We start from the raw sequence: 26,870 nt of genomic DNA on the forward strand, positions 1-26,870 counted from the left end.
ATCAATGAATCTGTTGGTGTTTTCATGACACCCACGAGAAGGGAATTGGTACTTTTGTGGTTCGGTCTGTCAGAGTTCATTTGTTGCTGTTTAATTCATCCTCGGTGCTGCCAGGCCTCCCCCCCACCCCTCCCACCCCCCCCCCCACCCCCCACCCCACCCCCCCGCCCAGCACACACTCCCATTCACAATTCCCAAGAAAACTCGTGCTGGGAAGATTTGTGGACTGGATGCCTCCATGAGCCTGGCCGCAGAGAGCCAAGCATCCTTTCTCTGTAGAAGTGGGGAACATGGCCACGCCCATACCCGCTCGTTCTGTACCCCAGCACTCCCCAGAGCCAGGGACTAGGACGGCAAAGAGTCAGGTCATGCTAGCACAGCAAATCCTTAACAATTAAGACACAAGCGCTCAGGAGAAAAAGAACGCTTTACTCCAGGGGCCTGATTTGGGGGAGCGATGCTCAGGACGAATGGATGTCAGTCCAAGCACTGCGGGCTGCTCTTCGGGAGTATTGGAAAACCACCTTAGTCTAGAATAGCCAGGTAGGCTGCCAAAGCGGCGTCAGGGAGATGTTGAGGGTCCAGGAGTGCATGTGGCATAGATCACATTCGTCTGTTTGACATTAGGGCTAAGAGGTTGGTCTGAGGAAGGAGAGTTGGTGGTCTAAAACTAAGTCCTGATTCCCTTTGGTAATTTGCTGATCCCATAAGGACCAATCAAACTTCGAACTTCTTGATGTAATTTTAAATGCTCTTGAATTGGAAACATCAAACAAGCGTCATATCAGAACAGCTTAATCATACATTTTGGACTTTTTAAAACAGTTTCAAATTGCTTATAAGAAATAATCATTAAGGGGAACAGGCATTAGGAGAAACAGAACGAACAGTATTTTTAATGCCAGACAATCCTTTTTGGTAGTAAAAGATTCTAATGCAGGCCCTACGACCATCATTGGGTTCTTCTCAGATGCATCAAACCCTGTGTGGGTCCTGATGGGAGAGAAAACAAAGTGGGTGAAGACAGAACCCAGGTCCAGCCTGTCTCAGCCTATTGGCCCCTCAGCATTTCATTCAGAACATACAACTCTTGGTCCTTGGGCTTTTTGAGTGAGAAGTAGAATATTGTTTTCCTTCCAGAATTCATAGTTGCTGTTCAAAGGCCCTGGGTTTGCTAGAATTTTTTGTGTGGAATTCAGATATCCAGCAGTAGTCTTCTGATCCCAGGGCTTCTGCTGACGAGGAGAAAGACATGAAGCTGACTCTGATTTTAGGGCCAGTAGCACCATAATTACAAAGAAGAACCTGCAATCTACATGGCCAGAAATACACATTTCAATTACGGTTTCTAAGGGGAATTTCTAGGACCTGCCAGTAATATTTTTGACTGTATGCGGTCTCTCTGGAACATTCTTTTTTTTTTCTTGCATACACGATTTACATTCTTCTAGAAAATACCAGAATTGCCTGCTCTTTCATATTTGTTATTGACAAGGTTTATTTTTACGAATACCACTGTTTTAGTCTTTACATAAAATATTTAGGGAAATAAATTTGACTCATGGCTGAAGCTAAACTCGGAGGGTATAATTAACCCCAGGGGTTTTCTTGGCGCCACCTGCCGATTGCTGCTGAATTGCAAGCCAGCATTTACAAATAATTACAATATTGGTTTTGCTGAAATTACCCATAATGATTTCAATCAGAGCAGCCATCTCAGAACAGAGTGTACGCTGGGACCCTCTAAATAATTTCCTCTCTTAATGTGCTCAAGAAAGCACCAAGCCTCCTGAATGCCGGGCCCATTTCTTTGGTGTCAGCCCCCTCCCTCCTCAGGCATGGCTGGAACATTCTTTTTGCAGAGAGCTTAGGAAATCGTTTCTTTAACCCCATTTCTAATCTTTAAAAAAAATTCGCTGCCAATAAACATTTGAAGATGAGTAAGACAATTGATTAAACCAATATTGCTCTTTCCACATCTGTATGTCCTTAGAACAAGTTGCATGGCCATAATGTTGGTCCAGATCTCTATGATATTAGTTGAATAGGACCATCCTTTGGAAATACTGTCATAGGAAGGGTTAGATTTCTGTACAAGGGCCCCACCATGCAAAGAATTGAATAATAATTGAATAAGTTTTTTCATTTGGCAAACAAAAACTTGTCTTAATCACCTTTGAAACTCGAAAGCCTAATGGACTACCCGGTACTTAGTATGTACTGAATGTGCATTTGATGAATAAATTATCTTTAAAGCACTCTAAATGATATGATATAAAATACTCTAAATTCTATGAGAAAGCAATACACATCAGAGTTACGTGGTAGTCACTCAGCTAAAATGGTGGCAAATTATAGTGTTCTAACTTTTATAAATGTTAGAACTACGTTCTAACTGTGGTATAATTTTTAGTGGTTGCTCTGTGATTCCCGCTATATTTTTTCTGAAACAAATCCAAAAATAGGACAGCACCTTCATCGGGGCTCTTGGTTTTTGCAGGGATTCCTTGGCTAGATTTTTCTTCATATGTCTTTGAAGACTCTTGGGGTCTTCTTTTCAAAGACAGGAATTTTGGGAGATAACTTTTTTAAAATTGTAGAAAAAATGGGCATCTCTGTGCCTAAGTGATATGGAATTGTTGATCTTGCGGTGCATCTCCCTAAAATTGACTGAACATCCTAGATTTGGGGTTCTGTGTTTTACAGCATCATGAAAATAGCCAAGGTGTTCTCGATAGCTCACCCTAGCACAGTGACTGTCACAGTGTCACGGTGATATCAGAGTGAGGAGGCGCCCTCGGGAGCGTCTGGTATTTTGCAAATGTGGAGACTGAGGCAGTGACCTAGCCAAGGCACTAGACCCCCTGAGCTCCACTGTGGCATCCTTAGCATTCAGTTCTAAAGGGAGCTTCACAACATTGGAGAAAGCCCCTCTTCTAAGCAGACACTCCCCCCAAAGCAGGGTTCAACGTTTTGCGGTATTGATTCAGCTCTGGAGAGCCATACAGCTCAAATCGTAAGGAAGGTACAGACAGAGCAGCCCCAGGGGAATAATCTCTATTTCCCTTCCTAGGAGGCCTCAGGGGAAGGACTAGGTCCTTGCTCGGTGGGCGTGTTGGAAGGACCGCTGATGCCACCTCCTTCCCTCCTTCTGAAGGCAAAGAGACCATTAATCCCAGAGTCAGTGTTGCAATTCTGAATACAGAAAGTTATAATGATTAATGTAAGTCTTCATTCAGTCCAGGGTCACCAACATCCTGTTTCACCTGGGACTAAGGGTTTGTCCATGGTAAAGGACTTGCAGTGCTAATGCCTGGAAAGTCACAGGCTAACCAGGACGAGGTGGTCACTCTAACTGAGCAAGAGAGTAGAATTTGTAAAGTTCTACTGCATCTCCTATTCCATTGTTCAGCATCGTTGAATCTACACAGACCTCCTTCCCTACTCTAAAATATACTCCACTTTGAATTTCTTTTTGGCACTGGATATCTCTAATGGTATAAGACATAATTGAAATATTATCTAAGACTTAGAAGGGTCCAAAAGAATTTGAGAAGCGTACGCACCTTGACATTATCTAAACCAAATCTCTAAGTACTTTCCACTGAATAGTTGGTGCTGGTGGCTAGATAGTGGCATAAAAGCAGGACAGGTCTTCGCCTGAAGCCCTTTTATCTTTTTGTTTTTCTTTTTCTTTTTCCTTAATTACTGATTGAAGAAAACAAATACTAAGCACAAATTTTCCTAAATACTTTATCCCTCAGACGTTAAGATTACACAGCCTCCCTGTTGTTGCTTTTATGTGTCCCCATGACTGGCACACGTGCAGCAAGATCGCCTCGCGATCCTGTTAATTGAGCTTCCGGGTGGTGTGCGTGCTGCCGACCCAGGCCGAGTAGCAGGGCTCTCGTTAGCTTTGTCTCTGGTTCCTCCTTGTCTCAAAGGGAAAAGTAGGACACTCCGCCACTGTAGGTTCTCAGAGTAGCTGAGTGAGGACAGTGGGCTGGACTGACCTTACCAGCAGCCTTCTCATTAAATTACCAAAGGTGCACTGTGGGTGATGAGGCCCAAAGCCTGGTGACAAGCCTCCCCTGGCTCTCCTATCCCATGTCTGTGATTCTGTCTTCCAGAGAACAAGTGAGGACCACCCACCCAGAAGGTAACTCTTTTATAGGCTCTCCACATTTTCTGTCTGAGGTCATGAAATAGATACAGAGATGCTTTCCACAGGAAGTACAGGGTTCCCAAGTGTTGTAAATCTTCATTTTAACTCTTTATAACAGACATTCTCTCATCTCATTGCTTTCAACATATACTAATGCAATAGTTTCTCTTAAAGTCAATCGCCCTCTTCCTGAAGAACCATCCCAGCCCTGGTAGTTTGTCACATACAAGCTCATCTTTCTTCTCGACCTTGGATTCAGAGTTCTACTGCAAGGAAAAGAGAAACGTTGACTTTTTTCTGCTGAGAAATGCTAAAGACATATTTCCCTCTCTCTCTTCTCACAAATAAAAAGACTTTAATGATCGTTCCATTAATACAAGGTACCAAGGATTATCACTCAGGCTGTTGAGCAGCAAATGCCGGATACTTACAAGAAACTTGCCTGCAGCAACTCGTGCTTTACTTAATCACAACTGGAAACTCGTTATTTTTTTTAAGTAATAAAGTAATAAAGTAATAAAATTTAATTCATACAAAGATGGTCACAAGAATGCAGCATCATTCCACCCCAGTTAGGGATTAGACCGCTGGGATGAATCATATATCCAGGGGGAAAAAAATGGGCTGTTCTGAAAAATTATTTGATGGGTGTAAGTTTTCTCCTTAAATGCTTACATTTTCCCATATTTATGTACCAGGTTCATAAAAGTTAAATCTGTAGTTGTAAGAGCAGCTAAAAGAAAATACAGGCACGTGACAGAAAAAAAACTAAAACAACAACAAAAAACCCACTTCTCTCTAAAATAGTAAAAGAACTATGCTAGTAGGGAGGATGGTTTCCCAGAACATTCCCAAAAGGCATTCTCACTTTGGGCTAAGTCTGAGGCAACCAACTGGAATTCAGAGTTTTATATGTATTGCTTTTTAACCATTTGAATTGCTGACAAAGCAAGAGGCCAGCCCCAGCCCATCACTACCTCCCATTCTGTTGGATTGGATTTTCATTTTGTGGATGAAAATGTCATGCGAATTACGTGGCTGTTTCAGGGGAACCCAGTGCACCTAAGCTCGAAGGGCAGATGGGAGAGGATGGAAACTCTATTAAGGTGAACCTGATCAAGCAGGATGACGGCGGCTCCCCGATCCGACACTACCTGGTCAAGTACCGAGCGGTGAGTGGCCTCCTTCCCGGGCGTCACACCACCCCGCAACCCTGACACCTGCCTTCTTGGCACAGCAGCGTGCAAAGCCCAGGGGGGCGGGGGCGGCCTCTGTGCCTGGCAGGTGGCTCCTGGGTCCGGGTTAGGGTTTTACATTCCAAGATTGACTTGCAGCCTTTAGGTCATGTCTACGCTGAGACCATTCTTTTTTTCAGTCCCCTATTTTATATTTTTGAATTGAAATGCAGTTGATTTTACAGCGTTGTGTTAATTACTTCTGTACAGCAAAGTGACTCCATTATACATATATACACATTCTTTTTCTAATACTCTTTTCCATTATGGTTTATCATAGGATATTGAATATGGTCCTCTGTGCTACATATAGCATGGATAAACACACTGAGACCATTTTAAAAACCTCTAAAATGATTTTGGTGATGACAAATCCATACCATGATTGATTTTTCTGCTTCCTAAATTTTTCTACGAAGTTATCTTGCCATCACCCAGTACTTTTTGCAAATAACATACTGATATCTGATAATCACACTTGGATAAAGCGTGTATCATAGGCCAGGCGTGCAGGCCCATGATCGCATGCATTTTCTTCTCCCCAAGAACCCTACAAAGTTGGTCTTAAGGATTATCCCCACTTTACAGAGGAAGTAAGTGAGGCTTATGCAGTCAGTGACCGCATGACTCATACAGCCAGGAAGCCAGGGTTTGAATCCAGGTCTGTGTGCCTGAAGAGACGGGGTCCTTAGCCCCCGGCCTGGGCTGCCTCAGGTCCTAAACCAGCTCCTTCCCTCACCCCACCCCCAGTGCTCGTGCAGCCCACCTGAGCTGTTGTCACCCTGCTGTCCGGCTACCAGTGAGCCTGGCCATAAGCCTTTTCTTCTGGGTTTGCCCACCACCCATCTAAGATTTCTGACAGTCCACCTTTCATCCCCGACCCCCAAACTGAAAATCACCCCATTGTGGCTTTTTGGTTTTTTCTGGTTTTAGAATGACCCTTGGCCATTGCCTTCCACAGCCAATTGCTGAGAGGTTTAGAGGCAGCATCTGAGCATTGGAAATAGCCTCTTGCTAGGATTTCTTGCCCGTAGAAAATAATGAACTTGAGAGGAGTTTTCTTTCTTCAGATAGCCCCCAAAATAGGCTTTTCCCGGGAAGTCTGACCTACTCCCTATCTGCCTTTTGATCAGCCCTGCTTGAAGTACCATGGGAGCCCTAAGCCGGTTATGTTTGCAGAGAGTCCGCGCAGCACAGAGCCCTCCCGGGCACACGTCTCAGCCGCTGGGCAGCCTGTCAGTCCACTCAGCCCTCTCCTCCTTAACTGTGAAGTCAGGCACGAGCCTGTTGTTGGAGGAGGAGCCTCAGTTGACTTTCCTAAGGCCCAGCCCAGAGGCACCACCATCTGAGAGGTCCCTGTGGTTTCCTTGCTGTGGAGTAGGATTCAGGGACTGGGCAGGTGGTCCCATGGAGCCCACTGGAAGTGGGCAGTGTGGGGGGAGGATGTTATTATGTGTTGTTATGCTGATGTGGCCCAACAGACATGGGACCCGATTCCAGCTTTACCATTTAGAGGCATGGGACCTGAATAGGTCACCCAGTCTTCTATAATCTCCATTTCTCCATCAATAAAATGGAGAGAGCTTATCAAGCTGCTGTAAAGATTAGTTATAACGTAAGCAAAGAACCTGAAATGTGCCTGACACTTGGAAAACTCTGTACGTGGTAACTGTGATAATCACTGCTATGATGCAGGCTGGGGCTGGAAATATCTCCCTTATGAGGCCACATCAGGTGTCAGTGTTCCAGAAGAGCCGTCCCAGCTGTGCCAGGCAGGCCTGCCTTGAAGAGACAACTGGGGCAAAGCACTGCGATATGTTAGACTTCGACAACCGTAACTGTCCTCTCCCTTCCACCTCAAATCCTAACATGTGCTGAACATTACTATTATTATACGTTATTAATATGTATTACGTAATGTAATGTTTGCTTTATATTCTGGCTCTCTCTTCTGTATGATGTTTGCCAAGGAAAGAAGCCTTTCAGAGAAAGAGGACAAAAACAGCTGAATTTCTTCATTTTAAATTAAAATGGGGCACATGCTGACACGCTCGGGAGCCAACTTAGAGCCACAGCCTGGCTTCCAGTTAGACTCTGAGGACATAAGCACCCGCTTCCAGCATTTCCCCACACTGGTCATGGCCATGACACGGGTGCTATCCCATTCCTAAAGGTATCCCTTTGGCTGGTACAAAGCATTTTTCTGGGAAGACGGCTGGCTTTCCTATAATGTAACTCTTCCTGAAGCCTCAGCCATGGGCTAGACCACCTTCCAGGTGACACTGCTAGCATGTTCTGCTCTTCCGGGGAGCAGCCCATCATCCAGCAGACATGCGTCGACAGCTCCCACCCAGAACAAACTCACTGGCAAACGTGTAGGATAGAACTGGAAAGAACATTTGAGAAAAGTGGGGCACCTATAACTCCAGCTTCGTGCCTGAAATTATGCCCTGGGCAGTGCTCTGCTGAGCTGAGTGTACCTTGTAGGCACTCTGGGCACCTCAGCCTTGGACCTGACAGAAGAATTCACACCTGTGACACCTCCAGCTCCAGTCTCAGAGAGCAGGTCACACTGCATGCAATAGGACGATCCAGTTCAGTGCAGTAGATGTGTGTTGAGCTCCCTTCTACGAAAGGCTTTGGGCCCAGAGGCTCTTGGCCACAGCTCGACTGCCCATGTGGCTTGGGGAAGTCACCTGACCTCTCCCTCCCTTCCCCGTCATCAGCGTTAGTAAGGGCCAGGCAGAAGCACTGGCAGGCTTGTTGTAGGGATGCAGTGAGAAAATGTGCAGAAAGCCTTTAGTCCAATGCCTGGCACGTAGTGGGTGCTCCATGAATGATAGTTTTCATTTTTAATAAAAGTGGAACCTGTGCAGTGTTCCCATGTCAGGGAGGTGAGTCACACACCTGAGTGTGACCAACATTCTGAAACAGGCCAAGAAACACAGTTGTTGGATTACTCTTCTAGGTCATCCTTAGGCCACGGGCCAGCATTCCGGAGTGTAGCTTGGGTCCCTGCACGCTCTCAGGGTGGTGCACGGGACATTGAAGGGTCGGCCCCATGCCACACTGGCGGTCTGCCGCTGTTTGTATTTGCAGGCAGGCGACGTTGACCTCCTGACCTGCATGATCATTTAGCTTTGGGTTTTTCAGGCTGGTTAAGAGTAAAGACCATGTCCTATCTTTGGTTTTTATTTCTGACTCCCTTATGTTCCTCCTGTTAGCTGGTCTTAGCAGGTATTTCACCTAAAGCTTTCTGGTGTCTTGTATCTTCCTTGCCGGTTTCTCCCAGAAGCTCTCCTCCGAATGGAAACCAGAGATCAGGCTCCCATCTGGCAGTGACCACGTCATGCTCAAGTCCCTGGACTGGAATGCCGAGTACGAGGTCTATGTGGTGGCTGAGAACCAGCAGGGAAAGTCCAAAGCAGCTCACTTTGTGTTCAGGACCTCGGCCCAGCCCACAGCCATCCCAGGTATGACGGCTTTGCTTTCTGTGAGTTTCCCGCTTTGGATTAACGCACAAGTGCCGCACCTCCTAATGTGCCTGAACAGCCCCTGACAACTCGCTTGCTTACAGCCATCCTCATGATCGGTTGCCCATGCAAAGCTTAGTTTTGCTTTGTACCTAGCTGTGCAGTAGGTTGAGATGGCCTGGACCCCCAGGAAGGCTTGGCCAGGCCTCCTGAGTGAGGGTCCTGTGTCATTCAGCCTTGGAGGACTGACGATAAGCCAGTCCGTGGGACCCCTCAGATGGGAGAGACCCCAGCTCCAGCCAAGCTTTGGATGCTGGTTGAGGAAGGATCCTTTTTCGAGACCTTATCTGCTATCTACCATTTCACACAAGGACCACGTAACTGTTTTGAAGCACTTTCTCTCTGATGCTTGCTTACCTGCACAGCTGTGGTCCAAATCTCTTCTCTGTGGGAACCCCAAGAGAAGGGACATATGGTGCCCAGTTAGTTAGTTAAAAATCCTCCCTGCCAAGGGCCTCTCAATGGAAACAAAGATTAAACCGAGCCACTTGAAACAGAACAAGTGGAGAAAGTAGACGCTGGAAACCCCCATCCATGAAAGGCGGTCCAGTCTGCTAGAGGCTGGGATGGGAGCAGCTCTCCCAGGAGATGCAGATCTGTCTCTAGGGATCCAGGACCAGCTCAAGTGTGGGAATAAAGTGAGAGTTCTGCTTTCTGGCCCAGCTGCCTCGCTTCTGATGGCCAGTCTCCTCAATGACCTAATTCCTCGGAGCAGAAAGAGATCTTCATCGCCCCTCTCTGCTTTTCCAGAGCAGCCGTATGCCAACCACAGGCAGGAGAGGTGGGCATAGAATATGCAGCTGCATATTATGCAGTGGAGGGGTCCCCGTAAATGCTCTGCAGTGTCCAAGTATGGTAGGAAGATGCTCCCACCTCCCGGTGGCCTTCGTCTGGCCTCCATTATGCCTGTCCTGTCTAGAGTGCTTGCCCCCAGCTCTCAGCTCAGTGATCACGATTGCTGTTTCCAGAGGGAGAGAGGCCAGAAAGGACATGGGCTACTGTGACACAGGGCTGTGTGTGTGGAAGTGCGTTGGTCGAGCAGCAGCAAAGTAAGATCAGTGTGTGCTTCCCAATGGTTGGTTGCACATGAGTGTGTGTATCTGATGGATGTGTGTGTGGGCCCCCAGGGAGTTGGCGGCCATAGATGAGAGGTGTCCATGGTCCTCCCCTCTGCACTGACAGGGAGGCCCCTTAGCATAGGCTAGGGTGGGTGTCTCTCTGCAGGCACTGGTCATGTGGTCAGTGATGAAGCCAAGGTATCTGGTTGTGACTGTAAACGATGTTCTCCTCACTGCTTCGTAGGCTGTCCAAATAGAGGTGTCCCTTTCTATTCTCTGCCCCTTCTTTCTCTGCATTCTTGGGTCAGTTTTTCCCTGGAATTGACAGTCTGGTGGGAGTGTTCAGATCTGCTCGGCTTTTATGGGGCACTTAGGAGATGGGGGAGTGAGAAGCCTTGAGGGATTCCTTTGCAGTGAGACAGATTTCTATGGGCATCTGCTTCCCCGGGTAAGACCTCGTAGGTGGTGATTCCGACATGCTGCGTTCCCAGGCTGGGTACTGCCGGCGGCATCAGCTTCTGAGCTTGGAGAAGTTGGGGCCACTGGGTGTCAGATACAGAAATTCTGGGAAGACCAGTCCCCCGAGTCCTGCCCACTGGGGTTGTCAGAGTCCTTCTGGCTAATCTCCCAGGCTCCCAGTTACAGGGGAGGGCTGGAGGGGCTACTCACCTCCCCAAGAGGGCTTCGGGCTCTACTGCATAGGTTTTAGAAGGAGGTTGCTTGGTTGGACGTCTCTGGGACCTACGAATAAAACCTCTGAATTACGAGATGTACGTTCACGGTGGAATTCTCTGGTCCGTGGGTGGTGGAGGTGAGAGGTGCAGAACTAGATTCTCTTTAAGAGCGCTAAAAGAGTGGGTGGGGGGATGGTACAATAGGAAGAAGAGTCCGATTTATTGCCGAAAAGGTGGCCCCCATCCTTGCATACAGTTTGCTGCACATACTGCAGTGATCAGATGCATCTCTACCCCAACGTGTAAAAAGCTCTAGAGGCTATAGAAGGCTGTGGGGAGACTCCTGACTGCACCTTAGAGACCTCCCCTGATCAAAGGTAACACTTTCCTAATCAGACTCTTGTATTTGCCTGTGGAGGCTTCTGTTCTCTCACTTTAATTTCATTTGCTCGCTGACCCCTAATCCCTGAATTCACCCCGCTGTGCTGCTTCTGGCCTTGCTGAGCTTAGGAACTGGCCTTATGGTGATAATATGGCACTGAACTCTTCTCTAACCTTTGTCAGTTTAATTTACAAAGTTGAATTAACCTTTGATTCTTGCATTTTCTATATTTGACCTATTTTTTTTTCTTTTTATCTATTTTTTTTCTCTGTTTCTGTCTCTTCCTTCTCTTTCCTCCTTCCCCCTCCCTTTCCTGTGTCTGTCGTCACACATATCACCTTGGACGTCACTGGGACATCCCCACTGCCACATTTGTTTTTAAACAACCACATTCTCTCTGGGGACCCATTGCTTGGCACCTGCAGCGACCTTGGGAGGCTCCACCACGTCCTCTACCTTTGTCTCATTGCTTTTCTCTGCAGTGACTCTTCTCTTGCTCTGTTAGGAACTTGAATGCCAAAAAACTAAATTTGCCTAAGAGCCCGGTTCCTATGAGAATGATCAGTGCCCCCTTTGGAAGGATCTGTCAGGACTGCCATGGCCACACCACCAAGCTGTCTGTGCAAGAGGAAGGTTTGGCAATTGGAAAAAGCTGGACCTCCACACTTATTACCCTTCACAGATACTTTTGTGCCACTTCATAAGGAGTTTGCCCCCCTTTTCATAGCAGTATAAAAATGTTTGGGAGCTCTTCTCTTTACACCCTCTCTCTCTATATATATATATATTAAAAGAACAACAACAAAAAACCATTACATTAGGTTTACAGAAAAGCTTCTGCACATCTGCTACTGGTTGCATTTCTGGTTCTTACCTGAAAATGTTGTAGCAGAGAAGGATTTCTAAGTACTCTCTAAAGCTTGCATCAGATTGTTAAAATCACCCCGTGTCCCCATTGTAACCCTGTGCTCCTCTGCTGCCCTTCAATAAGTAGTTGGCTTCGCTTGCATTTAAGTGCCCCTGGTAAGCCCGCTGCGATTCACCGGAGCATTTTGCTGGCATGATGGGCAAAGTAAGTCGCCCTGTTGCCCATGCAGCGGAAGAACTCGGATTTGTTGAGTATTTTCTTGGGGCTGATCCTGGGAGGCGCTTTGGTCCTGGTAGTATAACCAGCCAACCTAGGACGTGCCCAGCACCTATGGGCTCTGGAAGGTGCGTGTCTCCCAGTCAGGGTGATACCTGCTGCATGGCTACAAGCCAGCCACAGACCTCGTGTCTTGGCGGGTGTGACCCAACTGTGACCCACATTATCGCATAAGCATCAGTTCCCCAGGTTGGAAGCATCCACTGTGAGCCTGGCGCGAGTCGCGCCCCCTCCCCACACATGCTCAGTAGAGCGCGAGGCAGGGCCAGCCCAGAGTGCCCATAAATTGGAACCCAGCCAGCCTGTCATACTGCCCGAGTGCCCCGACCCCCTGTCGGTCAGTGGTTTCAATGACATTTTGAAAATTCTGGTGGAAGCCAGCTGCCCCTCTGCTGTTGGGGGTAGCCCCCGCCATGCCCAGGAGAGGAGGTGAGGTGTGTTTGTTAAAGTTCCCCGTAGAGACTCGAGTGAATCCTGCTCAGTGGCGTCCGTGTCTGAGCTCAGGGGTCCCTTCTCCTGAATAAAAACTCCCCCCTCCGTTGTGGTCACATATCATTCCACATATCTCATCTCTGAGCATCTCCACAGAAGTCTGATTTTTGTTCATTTTGGTTTCTTTACTTTTCGGTTCTGTTGTCATTTTTTAATGTTCAACGACTAGCCTTTCTCTTTGGGAATCCAAATGATCCTGTGGTCTGCGGGGCAGAGCTGCCCGTGGCAGTGGGCACAGGCCCGTGTCCCCAGCGCTGGTAGTTTAGAGGGTCAGGTACACACACCGGCGGCCACAGGCCACCCAACGGCTCAGCCAGGCAGCGCCTCTCGCCCTGGCCCCGTTGGCCTCCAGCCCTGCCGTGAACCTCTCCCCCGGGCTCCCCGATCTCCCGTCCCACCATGGCAGCGGGAGCAAACACGGTTCTTAGGCACAAGGCAGAGTATCAAGGAGAGGCCCATGGTGCCTCCGGGCCCGGCGTAGAATCCCAGGGCCATTAGGAAGGCAAAGGAGGGAGACATGGTCCTCACGCAGGTCACCCATCACTGTCCCCTGACTCCCGGCAGGCTCTTGGTATCATCTTCGGCAGAAGTTGCATATTCACCCAGGAGGGCCCATCTCAGAGGTCTGCCCCACCCTGGTCCCAGTCCCATAGGCAAGGGCCTATGTCTGTGTTTCTGAAGATCTGGCCCAAAGTGTGGGGAGGCCTGACATCCATGACCCTGTCCCCTCAGCTCATTCTGGGCCAGGCAGGCCTCAGCTGAAGCAACGTTGGGGTCATTGCATTGGCCCCATTCGGATAGGCCCGTGGTTTGTAAGGGACGCCCTTTCGGGAGACAGCATTCAGGCACGCCCGCCCCCACCGGACACTGAGCCACCCTCATGGTGGCTGCAGCCCTCAGCCCCGCCGGGAGCCCCTGAGACAGGCCCTGAAGGAGGGAACGCTCGCTGCCCCGCTCAGCCGCCCTGCCCCCGCACCCTGTCTCAGTGCTGCCCGATCTCAACGCGCCACAGGGCTTCTCTGCTCGTGTTTTGCAATATTTATATGGCAGGTTTGGATCACGTTTTTCTACTAATAAGAATGCTAACATTGTTGTGTAGATAATCAGCGAGGCCTTGATGAAGTTTACACCTTTGCATTATTAAAGGAAATAACAGTTCATGTGAACTCACCAGCGTGTTTGGATTTTATTTGATAGTTGTGTATCCTACAAAGTGCCAAAATCCCTTTGCCTCCACCTCACAGGTACCTGGATTACTTTGATTGCCCCAGAGAGCCCTTTAAATTGGACCCCAAGCTCGTAGCTTGCTGAGTGGAGTTCTAGTCAAAGGAATCACTTTCCCTTCCTCATGAGGAGCGATGCAGTTTTCTCAGCTCTCCTAAGAGCTGCTGTGGGTCACCGCCTCCTTGGACTTCCCCCAGCAGACAGGGCGAGGGGAAAGTGCCTTTGCGGAGCCAGAAGGTGGTCACCTTGGGGTCAGGGGCACACTCTGGGCCACCGGAACCACAACTCTGTTGCAAGTTCTCGCGATTGCACGGCTCCCTTAACGACTTCATATCCGAGGCTTCACAGAGTGACGTGGTGACAGAGAGAATCTAAGAGAAAGGTCTCATTGGCAAGCCCTATTCTCTCTATAATCACACTTAGTTGGATGCCTCCTGAAAGCCCCAAGACCAGCCGTCTATTCAGCAGATTCCAGGAAGGAACAAGCAGACGAGTGAACCAGAACCTCAGCTTAATTGTTCCGAGAGTCGGAGGCGGGAGTGCGCACTTTTGCACTGATGTCCCGTGACACAGTGACTTGGGCCCCCTCAACTGCAAGGTGGGAGATGTCTTCCCATTTTGAGGCATTTATGAGCATAGGCACTTGTAGGTCTCAGTCTTGGGCAAGCCAGGTGTTCAGTGCCGACACCTCCCAGACCAGGAACCACAGAGGATGTGCAGCCCCAGCTTCATAGCCCTACCGTTCAGCGCAGCTCTAAGCCCAGAGGTTGTGGAGGAACTGCTCCCAAGAAGCACTCTATGTATGCAGGTGTGCAGATGGGGTAGCCAGGAGAGGTCAGGGGAAGGTCATGCAAAGATAGACCCCAAAGTTGTTTACTTTTCCTTTTGTCAAATGTTAAGCAGGATGCAGGAGATAACCTTTGTTCTAGTTTCCTGGACTAAACAATTCTGTCGCAGCCACCAAGAGGTAATGAATGTTGGCTTGACTCGGGTACCCTTTCATTTGCATTCTGTGTTTCCTTTATTTACAGTTTTTTGTAAATCTCCACACATCCTTTCTCCAGCTTGAGGGGTACCTCACTTCCTCTGGAAGTCTAGACTCTTAATGGTGAACTGGGTGGTCCCTTGGGGATAAGTCTTTTTTCTCTCCATCCATCAAGTACATCAGTTAGGTCAGGGCCACCAGGTAAGACTGCACAGCTCATCCTTGGGTGGGGAGTCATAGGAACAGCTGTTATTCATTGTAATGCAGGCAGAAAACTTAGAAACAGTGGTCCTCAAAGTCTGGGGTGCATGAGAATCGCTGGGGAGCTCCATCAAATCCTGAGCCTCAGCCCCAGAGATTCTGACTTGGTAGAATGGGGGAACCCCAGAATCTGAATTCTTAACAAAGCACCCCAGGAATTCTGCTGCAGGTGGAGAAACATTATGCTGAAAGGTATTTATTTTTCAACTAAAGATAAAATCATAAGAATCAATGAATAAAGATGGGACCTACCAATTGTCCTGCAGGAAAAAGTCCTGCTCGGTACACACTGTGGAGGACATGGACATTAGGGAATCTGTACCCTGTGCTGGGGACTGTAGGACATCTAACATGCAATGACAGGCCCTTAGAGTTGAAGAGGACCTGAAGACATCCTCTAGCCTAGGCTCTGCCCAGTGCAGGAACCTCAGCCAGAGCATTATGGTATCCCGGCCAAGGGATTTTCCAGCCTCTTCTTGAATGCCGCTGGCAACAGGGAGCTCTTCCAAGGCAGCTCACGCCACACTTAAATAGCTCTTGTGTGTTAGTTCTGTCTCATGTGAGCTCAAGTTTGCCTCCTACCCCCATAGTTGCCATCCACTAGGGACACTGAATAAGACTGCTTCCTTCTCATGTCACACCTTTAAATATTTGGAGACAGTGTTCTCATCTCCAAGGCTAAACATTGTTCCTTTGTTCAACAAATATTCTTTGAACATTTCTTATAAGTTGGGTTGTCCTAGATGCTGGGGAGACAAGAGACAGGGTACCTGCCAGGATATTCTAGAGGGTGGGGCAGCCAGATAAAAGCATGTCAATGAACAGAAAATGACAGATAGTGGTAAGAGGAGCATAAAACAGGGTAATGCGGTAGGTACTGGGTAGAGGTGCCTGAGTAGATAAGAGATCAGGGCAGGGGAGGGGGGAACCTCTGCAAGAAGGTGACATTTGAGCTGAACCTGCAAGAAAGCAAAGAGCCACCACAGGGTGCCGGGGCTGGAGGGTTCCAGGCACTATGACAGGAACGGGCTGGGCGTGGTGAGCAGATAGAATGGAGCTGCTCCCGGCTAGAGCACAGGGATTGGAGGCAGGGCTCAGTGCCCTGAGTTATGATGGTCAGAGGAGTGGGAGAGTCCACAGCACGTGTAACACCTTTTAGACCAAGGGAAAGAATTTGAATTTTATATCAAATGTGAGAGAAGACCATTGCCCTACCTTCTGTTTTATATCAGTCTCGTTGCCCTCCTGGCCCTTGGAGGTGTTGGCCTTGGCCTTCAGAGCAGTGCAGCCCTCTGATGGATCTGCTGAGCCCAGAGCACAGGTGGATAACGGCTGCTTCTCCCACACCGAGCAGCTTTGCGGTGGTTTGTTTTTCTTCCTTAGAGACCTGACTAGTTCCCTAAAACCGTATTTATGTATAAACCTCAGAACATGGTGTTAGTGCCTTTGAGTCCAAAAATACAGACATTCTTTCCCCACGAAAATACCTTAGGCTCCTTCTGCAGGAAGTAGACACTATTGGGTATGGGTGTCAGGTGGCCTCCAGCCCTGAGTCGTGGGATGGGGAGGAAGCCCAAGGCCGTATTTCTTCCATGTTCAGGGAAGCAGCTTTGGTATTCTGACCAAGAAGGCCTGCGTGGCTTTCTTTGCTTTTGTGTGTGGATGTGTGAGCGCCACGGGGGAGCAGAGTGGATGGTGTGCTACTGGGGAGAAGACCGGCTCTAGCTGACCGCAGGGACCCATGGCCAGTTTCCTGCTGCCAAAGCCCGGAGACAGAGTGGTCAGAGCTGGGTCCTCTGAGCATGGAGCCCGTTGCCAGACTCGGGCCTTCCTGGGGAACAGGCTGTGTCTTCAGTGTGGGTTGAAAGGGACCAGTGGGGGAGCCTGAGGAGGGGCTGGGAAGCAAGAGCAAGGTCCCAAGGAGGCAAAAATATTCAAGATCCTAGGAGGTTCCTCCAGCGCAGGCCCAGCTGAGCCCTGGGTGCCGGGAATTAGGTTGTGAGTGGTCGTCTCTTATGTGCTGGCCAGTGCCTATACACTGAATTGAAGTTAGAAATAAGGGCCATCAGAATAGGACAGCAGTTGAAGGAGCCCCGCCATGCCTGAGCAGGGCCCCTGGGACACACAGAGGGCCTCCCAGGAGCACAAACCACATGGAGACAGAGTGTGTGGCCCATCTCTGTCACCTTGGGTTACCTGTTCTTTCCATTATTTGGCACGTGATGTGGCCAGAGGCCCCTGGGCCTGGCCCAGATTCAGCAAAGGCCCTGTGAGACCCAGGTTGTGTTGGCCACAGTTCCTGCCTCCAGTCAACACGCCTGGGTGACCCAAGTGGGTCCGGAGGACACAGGAAGCTTCAGACAAGGTCTGGTGGTACGATGGGGCTGCCCCTCTGGAACCCTGTCCCCCCAGAAGAAGAATGAAGCAGGGTGCCCACTTTTCAGCCTGGGGTCACGTTTTCCACACTGGCTTCCACAGAGCTCTGCATGGGTCCTTGCTTCCCCCAGCACAGCCTTCCGCCTCCCAGATGCTGGTGGGAATCACCAAGCGGGCAGGGGTCCACCGCAGGCACCTAGCACCAATCACGAAGGGGCCCTATGGAGCCGAGCCTGGGGTCCTTCTGTGATACCATCAATAGCCCAGGGCCCCCAGGGGATTCTAGATGGACACCAGGGAGTAAGACACAGAGCTTGAGTCATTCCAGTGAGTCCAGCTGGAGCGGGGATGCCGGGCGCTGCTCAAAGGTGAGAATGTGTGTCCGTCTGTGGTAGGCACGCGTCCTGTGTGAGTGAGCCTGTCGTGCGTGGGTCATCTCTGGGTGAGTCGGCTGGGTTTCTTGAAATCTGATCCAAGCGTGCCTGGCTCCCAGATGGTGAGTATTCCCAGACCTTCCGCCTTGCCCTCTGGGCCGAGCGAGGCCCCCATATCTCCAGAGTAAGTGGCTTCATTCGTCTCCCGGGTGCCATGAAGGATATGGTCCAAAGTCGGGATCCTCTGGAGCGGCTCCTAAAGAGGGGGAAGGAAGCGCGCAGGTGCACGGGGCGTCTTGATGTGTCTGACGTCCCCACAAGCCCAAAGGAAGCCCTGGGAACCCTCTGTCGCCCCATCTGGGACCCTGTCCCTGGCAGCTCCCAGGGCTCACAGGGAGACCAACTGAGTGTGGGTTGAGAGCAGGGATGGAGACACATTGCCCAGTCTCCTCCTGACGTGTGGGTGCCTTGTGCCCTTGTCCCCTGGTCTATGAGAGGAGGCTGCCATCCCTCCCTCTTGAAGAAAGAGACGCTGTTGTCTCAACACCTGGGGGTAGAGAGGCCCCAGGGAAAGTGTCACTCTGAACACAGATGCCACAGCCGTCCTGTGGGCTCTACCCCACCCCCAGGGCTGTTGCTCAGCAGGTCCAGGTCTGCATCTCAGTGTACTAACCAGCACCATCCCTCTCTCCCTCCCCCACAAGCCAACGGCAGCCCCACCTCAGGCCTGAGCACGGGCGCCATCGTGGGCATCCTCGTCGTCACCTTCGTCCTGCTGCTGGTGGCTGTGGATGTCACCTGCTACTTCCTGAACAAGTGTGGCCTGCTCATGTGCATCGCCGTCAACCTGTGCGGAAAAGCCGGGCCTGGAGCCAAGGGCAAGGACATGGAGGAGGGCAAAGCCGCCTTCTCGTGAGTGCAGACCCGCCCGCTGCTGCGGAGCGCTACACTCTGCCCCGGCCTGGGGCCCAGCGAGGGAGCCACCTTAGCTTCCCCATTGGAAACCCCGAGGGGAGCAGAGCATTAGCGAACTGTCTCTCAAAGCATGGTCTTCAGGGGTACCCGTTTAAAAAGCAGACAGCTGGACCCAACCCCACATCTAGAATCGCATAGACGTTTGAAATCCCTCCATAGGTCAAAATGAGGGGAATTGTCAGAGCTAAGCCTGGAGGGGAGCTACCATGGAGGGGTCAGCATTTGAGAGACACACTTGCCTTGCTGCCGTTCATGCATCCATCATTCAACAAATATTTATGGTGCAGCCGTTACAGGCACGGCACCATCCCCAGGCATTAGGGGACAGCGGTGAACAAAGCAGATGAAAGTACCTGTCCTCCTGGAGAACGATCCAGCATCCTCCTGCAGGATGTGCTCCAGCATCTCTGGAGAAACAGATCCTGAGCCAAATAGCAGGAACCTTCACAGACTGTCACTGGGTGGGGCTGAGGTGGAGCGAGGCGAGAAGGGACAGAGCAAGGAAATCAGTTGTTAGCGCCACCCCATGCCAGGCACTGTATATACACACACATACGTCATGTACTTATACATGTATGTACATGCACACACACATGTACACATGTTTTACTCACATATACGTATAGCTATACTTATACATGTATGTACTTACATATACTTATACGTATATACATACATCATATACTTACACGTATACATACTTACATATATGTATAGCTATACTTATACATGTATGTACATGCATATACATACATCGTATACTTACACGTATACATACTTACATATACGTACACATATACTTATATATACATCATACACTTATCCGTGTTCGTACTTACGTATACATATACACATATGCGTACATACTTACGTGTATACAAATATAGACGACTTGAGCACTGGACTGTGCCAGGCACTGTGCTAAGCACTTTATATCCATTATCTCAGTTAATGTTCGTAACGTCTAGGCAAGGTAGAGACTGTTATCTGCCCCATTCTCCAGGTGAGGAAACGGAGGTATGAGTGAGCAGGTCACACGGCCAGCAAGAGCGGAGGCTGAGATGCCGCACTTGACTCTGGTTCTGGATCCCCCCACCCCCCCACCCCAGCCTCGAGCGAGGCACAGGTGCCTGAGCCGTAGCTGGCTTCCCTGGGAGCCCCCTGCATCCCCCAGCTCCCTGGGATGGAACCAGCAGAGCTGTCTCCACAGGAAAGATGAGACCAAGGAGCCCATCGTGGAGGTGCGAACTGAGGAGGAACGGACCCCAAACCACGACGGAGGGAAACACACAGAGCCCAACGAGACCACGCCGCTGACGGAGCCCGAGTACGTGGGCGGGGCGGGCTGCCACCTCCTCGGCACAGCCTCACAGCCACCACATCTCCCTGCGCACAGCTCCATGCTTCCCACCCACGGCTCCCCAGCCGAGCATGGCAGGCTAGAATTCTGGAGTGCTGGGCCAGGAATGCCTGACCCCACTCTCTCCCTAGAAAGGAGGCATTCCTGATTCTACCTGGGTGGCTGTGGGTGCCTTAAAGGCTCCGTGCATACATGGGATCCCTAGACGCTGTGCCCAGCTCACACACACATTCTGGAAATGGCTTAAGGAGACAAAACTTCATTGAGAGAGGCTGAGCTTAGCAGATTCTGTTTAGGATTTCCAAGAACTCTAGGGTTTTCTGCCTTCTTCCTAAAAGGGCGAGGGAAGCTGGGGCCCTGGTAAAAACTCCCTGGTTCTCCTGGTCTCGGAAGCCTTGGGGACCCCCAGTCAGAGCCACATCCAGCTGTGATGGTAATGACCACGGGGGTATCGTGGGTCCTGTGGGTTTGAAGGAAATGGAGTTTAATGGAAGCACAAAATCTCTGGCTGGACCACCCACAGCCCTGAGGGACCACGGGGAGCCCTCTTCGTCTCAGGGGCAGGTGGGCCCAGTTCCCCAGGGACCTAGGTATGACGCCTGCGGTGGTGGACGCTGAGCTCCAGCTGGCCTCTCCCTGAGTCGAGATGCAGGCAGGGGTCCGAAAGGGCCGCCAGGGCTGCAGGGAAGGGAGCCCGTGCAGATCGGGAGGGGAGTCAGCAGGGAGGAAGGTGACAGGCCCTGTTAGACTGCCGAGTTCTCTGTTGTCTCCTGTGTCCTCTTCTGCCCGCCTGGGCGTGTGCTTCCTCTGACGTCCTCCTCTCTCTGTGGGCCTGTGTCCATGCCTGTGCGTCCCCGCATGCCAGCCCCCGGCCCCCGCCTTGGCCTCCGCCCTTCCCGGCTTCTCTGTCCGTCTCAGCTTCATCGTCTATCTCTTCTACTTCCTGTCCTCCCCACAGGCTGCCTGCTGACACCACAGCCACTGTTGAGGACATGCTGCCTTCTGTCACCACCGTCACCGCTAACTCTGACACTATCACCGAAACCTTTGCCACTGCTCAGAACAGCCCCACCAGTGAGACCACCACCCTCACCTCCAGTATCGCCCCCGTGGCCACGGCCACCCCTGATTCAAACTCTGTGCCCGCCGGCCAGGCCACCCCTTCCAAGGGGCCCGGCGTCGCCGCCACCTCCCCGCCCCCAGCCTCAGCCCCCAAGGTCGCCCCCCTCGTTGACCTGAGCGACCCCCCGACCTCAGCCCCCGCCGCCAGCAACCTGTCCTCTAGCGTCCTGGCAAACCAGGGGGGCGTGCTCAGCCCCAGCGCCCCTGCCAGTGCGGGCGAGGCCCCCAAGGCCCCTCCGGCCAGCAAGCCGGTCCCCTCCCCGGCCGGGGCAGCCGGTCCCCTAGCAGTGGCACCGACGACCCCCACCCCAGAAGTCCCCCAGGCCAAGCAGGAGGCTCCCGGCACCAAAGGTCCGGACCCTGAGCCCACCCAGCCCGGCGCCGCGAAGAGCCCGGCCGAGGCAGCCAGGGCCCTCGCCAGCCCGAAGAGCGAGGCGGCCTCCATCAGCACCACAAACCCTGCCCAGGGCGAGGACTTTAAAATGGACGAAGGGAACTTCAAGACCCCAGATATTGACCTTGCAAAGGATGTTTTTGCAGCCCTGGGCTCTCCTGCTCCTGCCGCTGGGGCCAGTGGACAAGCCCCTGAGCTTGCTCCTTCCACTGCCGACGGCTCTGTTCCTCCTGCACCAGCCAAGACCGAGTACGGCCTCTCTCTGTCCATTGTCGTCGGGTGGTGTCCCGTGGTGGTGGTGTGCGTTTGTGCTGTGTCCTCCCTGTTAGATGTGTCTTCAGCCTACTCCAGAGCTTCTCGGAGGCGACTGTCAGCCAGGGGCTGGGCCGAGGCAGAGAGTGGGGACAGGCAGCAGGCCCGGCAGGCAGCCGCCTGCTGACTAATTAGGTCACGTTAATTAGGTTTTATCCTTATCGTCCTAGCAGTGGCGTCTGTTGCCCCTGGAGGAGCCTTTGCATTCGGGCCACTGATGAGCGTAGCTTGGGAAGTGAGCTAAGGAGGTCAAGGTGCCCTGATCGGCGACACTGGGACCCACAGACAGTGTGTCATCCAGGGCAAGACCGAGTCCCCACCAGAATGGCACGGGTATTCGGGAAGTAAAGAGGCAGACCCTGAGGCTCGTGTGGGGAGAGGATCTGTGTGGTCTAGAAGGCCCTGTCACACTCCAACCGACACACCTACCCACCCACCCTTGCTTCTCCTGCCCTTGAGGGACTGGGAAGACGCAGAGCTCCCAAGCACTGAATGACTGCTGGGTCTTCCAAGTTCGAGGCCAGGTCCTTCAGCTTACAGGTTTCTTCAGTGTGAGGCCAAAATGCAGGGGCAGCAGCTGGGGCTGGGGTCTGAGTCTGCTCTGGTGTGTCCTTAAGCCAGATTCTCACTCTTGGGACTGAGTCAGACAGAGGTTTTTATAGAGGCTCCTGTGGCTGCCCCCAGATAAGCGGAGGTGCTGCCCCCAAGAGCAGCAAGGGGACCCTCCCCAGGAGCCCCGAATCTGTCCGAAAATAAAAGGACAGCCCCGCCCACCCAGCTCCCCTGCAGCCCGGCAGCCCACTCTGGCCTCTCACCAGACTCCCATGGAAAGCTGCCTCAGTAACAAAGAGCATTTTCTTACCCTGCCCTGGCAAGCCATAGAGGCCTCACCAGGAAAGGCAGAGCACAGAGGGGTGGGGGTGAGGACAGGCAAGCGCAGGTGGTTTGCAGAGGGCCCCCTGGGATCAGTACCAGGGAGCCCAACATACATGATTTATACCAAGCTGGGCTGCTGCAGCCATGCAGCGTGAGGAAAAGCCTGCACCTGCTGCACTTGCACCAGCCCAGGTAAAGCTGGAGCCCCTGGCCTCAGATTAGGGCCGGAAGGGCTCCTTCCGCTGATTCAGTGGCTCTCTACTTTGGCTGCAAGTTAGAACCACTTGGGTGCTTTTAAAAGTCACCACATTCATAGCACTTAAATCAGGATTTCTGGGGACACGGCCCAGGCATCAGTGATTTTTAGAGACTCCAGGTGATCCTGACGTGCAGCTGAGTTTGGAGACCAGTGCTCTAACTGGAGCCCCCTTTGAGGAACTGGCCAGAGGGTGCGTAACGGCAGACCGTGGTCTCAGTGCTGTTTTCCTGATTCTCCGCAGGAAGGGTCCTGTAGAAGCAAAGCCGGAGTGCCAGGAGACAGAAACGAAGCCAGCGCCAGCCGAAGTCAAGACGGTCCCCAACGATGCCACACAAACAAAGGAGAACGAGAGCAAAGCATGATGGGTGACGAGACACCAGCAAAGATCAAAATTAAAAGTGACACAACAGCTTCACCAGAGCATCTCCAATATCTCATACACACACACACACACGCACACACACACACACACACACACATCTCATTCCTCTAGTGTCTTTTGCCTTTAAAAAAAAAACTAAGCAGATCAACGTGGGATCTCCTTTTTGTAGCTTTATAGAAAGGGTTCCTTTGCTGCGCACTCACTTGTAAGAAAATGAGACAAAAAGGTGAAACCCACAGCCAAACTAGGACTCTCCGTTCCCTGAAACCATTTAAAAATCAAACGAAAGGACCCCAAATTAAGAATCTAGGAAGCTCGGAAAAATAAAATCTCCAGGTTCAGGAAGAGCGCACTTGGTGTTGCCCAACTGGCACAGACCAGGTTCAGAGAAACGCTTCCAGACACTAAGACTAACCGAATGAACAAAGTCCAAGTTTATTTTTATACTTTCAGTCGAGTTTGAACTCTGTAAAACCTCATAAATAAGTTATAATTTCTGTTCACTTTGTATTTGTCCAGTATGCAAAGTGTGTCACCCTTTCTAGCTGAATTCAATTCCCACATAGACTCTTGTTTTGTAGGAAGAATGCCAAATTGCAGCTTCTGGGGGTAGATCTCAATTTGCAGTATTCGGATTTCTTTTCCTTTCCTTTTCTTTTTCCTTCTTTTTTTTTTTACCTTTCTGCCAACTTTGCTTTCCAGTGTTTACAAGTTGACAAATGTTTGACTTCAGTTGTGTTTCAATGTCTGTGTAAAAGAGCTGCCTTTTTTTTAAGTTACAAGTACTGCCCAGGGGTGTAGGATCGTCACAGGACAGCTTCACGAAATCTGATTGTTTACAGTGGCTCTTCCCCCCTTTCTGATTTGAAATTTTTGCCTGTGTGCGACTCAGGTGAAAATTCATCTCGTTCTGGAATGGTCTTGCTTTCGGGTTTTCAGTTCTTTTTTGTTTCCTAGGGGGTTAGACCACTTCTGATTAGCTACCACCTGCCTGTTATCTGTGAAAAGGATCTGCTCCCCAGGCATCCCTGTCCTTCCTTTTGAAGGACTCTTAGGCTTTGTTGAATGAAGCAGAGAAGATTGTATAGTTGGGGCTGGTCTTGGTGAACACACATTTTTACCCCAAACATCCCCTTTTTTGTAGAAAGCCAAATAAAATATATACGTACAATTTCCTTTTGAGCCCAGAATCTAGATTTGAGCGGAAGAGCATGTGTGCTTCAGGGAATTAGTGTCTTTTTTTGGAAGTCTGTTGAAGTAAAATAACATCGGCCTTCTGTTCACTTAGGCAGCGTTTGTAGAAACAAAAGAGAGAGAAAAAAAAACCCAACCTGCTGTCTGGAGTCATAACACAACTTTCCTGGATTGGAAACCAAGTGGGGGAAAGAAAAATACAGAAACTTTAAGGGGGATGGGAGGGGGGAGAAGGGAAAAGCCAGCCCTTTGTATAGAAATTTTGCTTTTTTTTCCTCATCCTACTTTAGAACTGCAAGCTTGTGCACTGTGGATGCGTGAATATTTTAGTGTGAAACGTGTTTTTGTCATAGTATTGAAATAAAACTTCAACATAGTTTGGTTGTGGAAGGTATAGCAGATAGTTCAGAAAAAAAATATTCAGGAAACAAAAATAAATCTTAAAAGGAATTGAAGCCTTTAAACAAAGAAAATGAAGTCAAAGCGATTGTGATAATGAAGAAGATGCTAAGTCAGCAGAAATCAGCACCCTGCAGGGACCTTTCGCAAGGTACAAAGCAGCAAGAGGTTAGGGTAGCAAGACTTCCCCCGAGTCTGTTCTGTGGGCCACACTCCCCAGTGTTCTGACACTTCTGCAGACTAATCAGTGGCGCTATGCTAGATAATCATATCAAACTGTGAAAAATAATGGTCTTGTCATTTGCTCAGTGTGGGGTTATTTTGCATTTTCTCAGCTCCTGAGGATGGAAATGGAGGATCCCAGTCTACACAGCTCTGGCCCTTTGACATTAGGGCTTGCACAAATCTATGGTTCGAATGCACAGGCCCTCAGGAACAAGTCAGGTGAAGACAGTTGTTAGAGCACACAGAGCACACAGCAGATGGGAGCTCCTGGGCGTCTGAGACAGACGGGGAGGACCCAGCGGGGAGTGGTAGGCTCTTCCGGTTCCCCAGGTTGTCAGTGGAATCAGTTCCTCATCTTGTGATGTTAATGGCTTTGACTACCTTGGCCAAGCCCACACTATACCTCGTTAAGACTGTGCATCTCACTCCAAGGGGTTGTGGTCAAATAAACTGATTTTGGGTTCCGGTGGTTAGGAAGAGAAGGAGGTATGGTCAACCCTCAGATAACCTGGCCCAGGGCAGCTGACTCCCCTGCCCCCTCCCTAAACCCTGGCTCTGCCATTGGCTGGAACCCAAAACTCTGCCAACCTTTCGTTTTGCCTCTCTCCCATCATACAGAGATTTGTCTCTGCAGGCGTGAGCTTTCTTTTCTTTAAAAAAAAAAAAGAAACAGAGCAATGCTTTCTTTAAAATCAAAGAGGGAGTCACTTAATTTTCAAGACGTTCTATCTTTTACGTTAAAGGATAAAAGCTTATAGTTTTCCTTTTTTTAATTTTTTGAAGGAGAGATCACTCTACCGGTTTCCAGCGGCTATGTGTCTATATGTGTATGTACCATACATATGTATTCACATAAATACCGGCGTGGCCAGATTCTGCTGGAGGGGCACTCAGGTGCCGTGCACGGGGCCTCGGAACCCTGAAGGGCCGTAGTATATATAGTGCAGCTTTGAAGCGGAACGCTATTTTCACACTTTTCTATGGAGCCTTCCGTCCCAGGTTTTCACTGTAGGCTGTCTGTCTGGATGGTGGTTCTCAGATCTCCATTAACATCTCTACCCAGCATTCCCGACTTCGGGGGCCTTCTCTCTTGTTACAAACTTTTTACCAAGTGAAACATCGATACCACCTTTGTTTCCATTCTCACTGGTGTAAATACTGAGTACTAACTGAGAATTTTGACTTTGCATTCTGTCAGAATACTTGTGTTCAATAAAAATTGAAAGAAAAAAAAAGCTCTTATGGTCCAACTGGGATTTATTTCAGATCCGTGGAAGTCTGGCATGTGAATCAAATGTGGAAATGCCTCTGGTATTTTTTTTTTTTTACCTCATTTAAACCCAGGGTCTTGAGTTCATGTTGCCTGAATGATAGTTTTTAGTCTTTTCTCTCAGGTTGTTAGAGGAGTCCTCGTCGAGAAGGGCCAGACATCAGATTCAGAAAGACTGCATTCAAATCCTGGTTCTGCC

The 26,870-nt window shown here is 50.2% G+C and overlaps 1 protein-coding gene across 9 annotated transcripts in view; it reads left to right on the forward strand.

The window, feature by feature from the left end:
* The window catches only part of NCAM1 (neural cell adhesion molecule 1), a 320,188-nt gene extending 293,559 nt beyond the window's left edge, over window positions 1–26,629 (forward strand). For 3 of the 9 annotated variants that reach the window (XM_060160403.1, XM_060160404.1, XM_060160406.1), the window contains 5 exons: window positions 5,213–5,337; window positions 8,696–8,873; window positions 18,608–18,815; window positions 20,089–20,205; window positions 23,443–26,629. In XM_060160403.1, coding sequence (XP_060016386.1) covers window positions 5,213–5,337; window positions 8,696–8,873; window positions 18,608–18,815; window positions 20,089–20,205; window positions 23,443–23,563 — 749 coding nt within the window. In that variant the 3' untranslated portion in view covers window positions 23,564–26,629. Of the gene's footprint in view, window positions 1–5,212; window positions 5,338–8,692; window positions 8,874–11,472; window positions 12,216–18,607; window positions 18,816–20,088; window positions 20,206–21,196; window positions 22,004–23,442 lie in introns of those variants that run through there. The other 6 variants (XM_060160407.1, XM_060160408.1, XM_060160410.1 and 3 more) reach the window with 3 other exon arrangements.
* The last annotated feature ends 241 nt before the right edge of the window (window positions 26,630–26,870 follow it).

This window comes from Lagenorhynchus albirostris, chromosome 9 (assembly GCF_949774975.1).
Source record: "Lagenorhynchus albirostris chromosome 9, mLagAlb1.1, whole genome shotgun sequence".
In the NCBI taxonomy this organism is placed as follows: Eukaryota; Metazoa; Chordata; class Mammalia; order Artiodactyla; family Delphinidae; genus Lagenorhynchus; species Lagenorhynchus albirostris.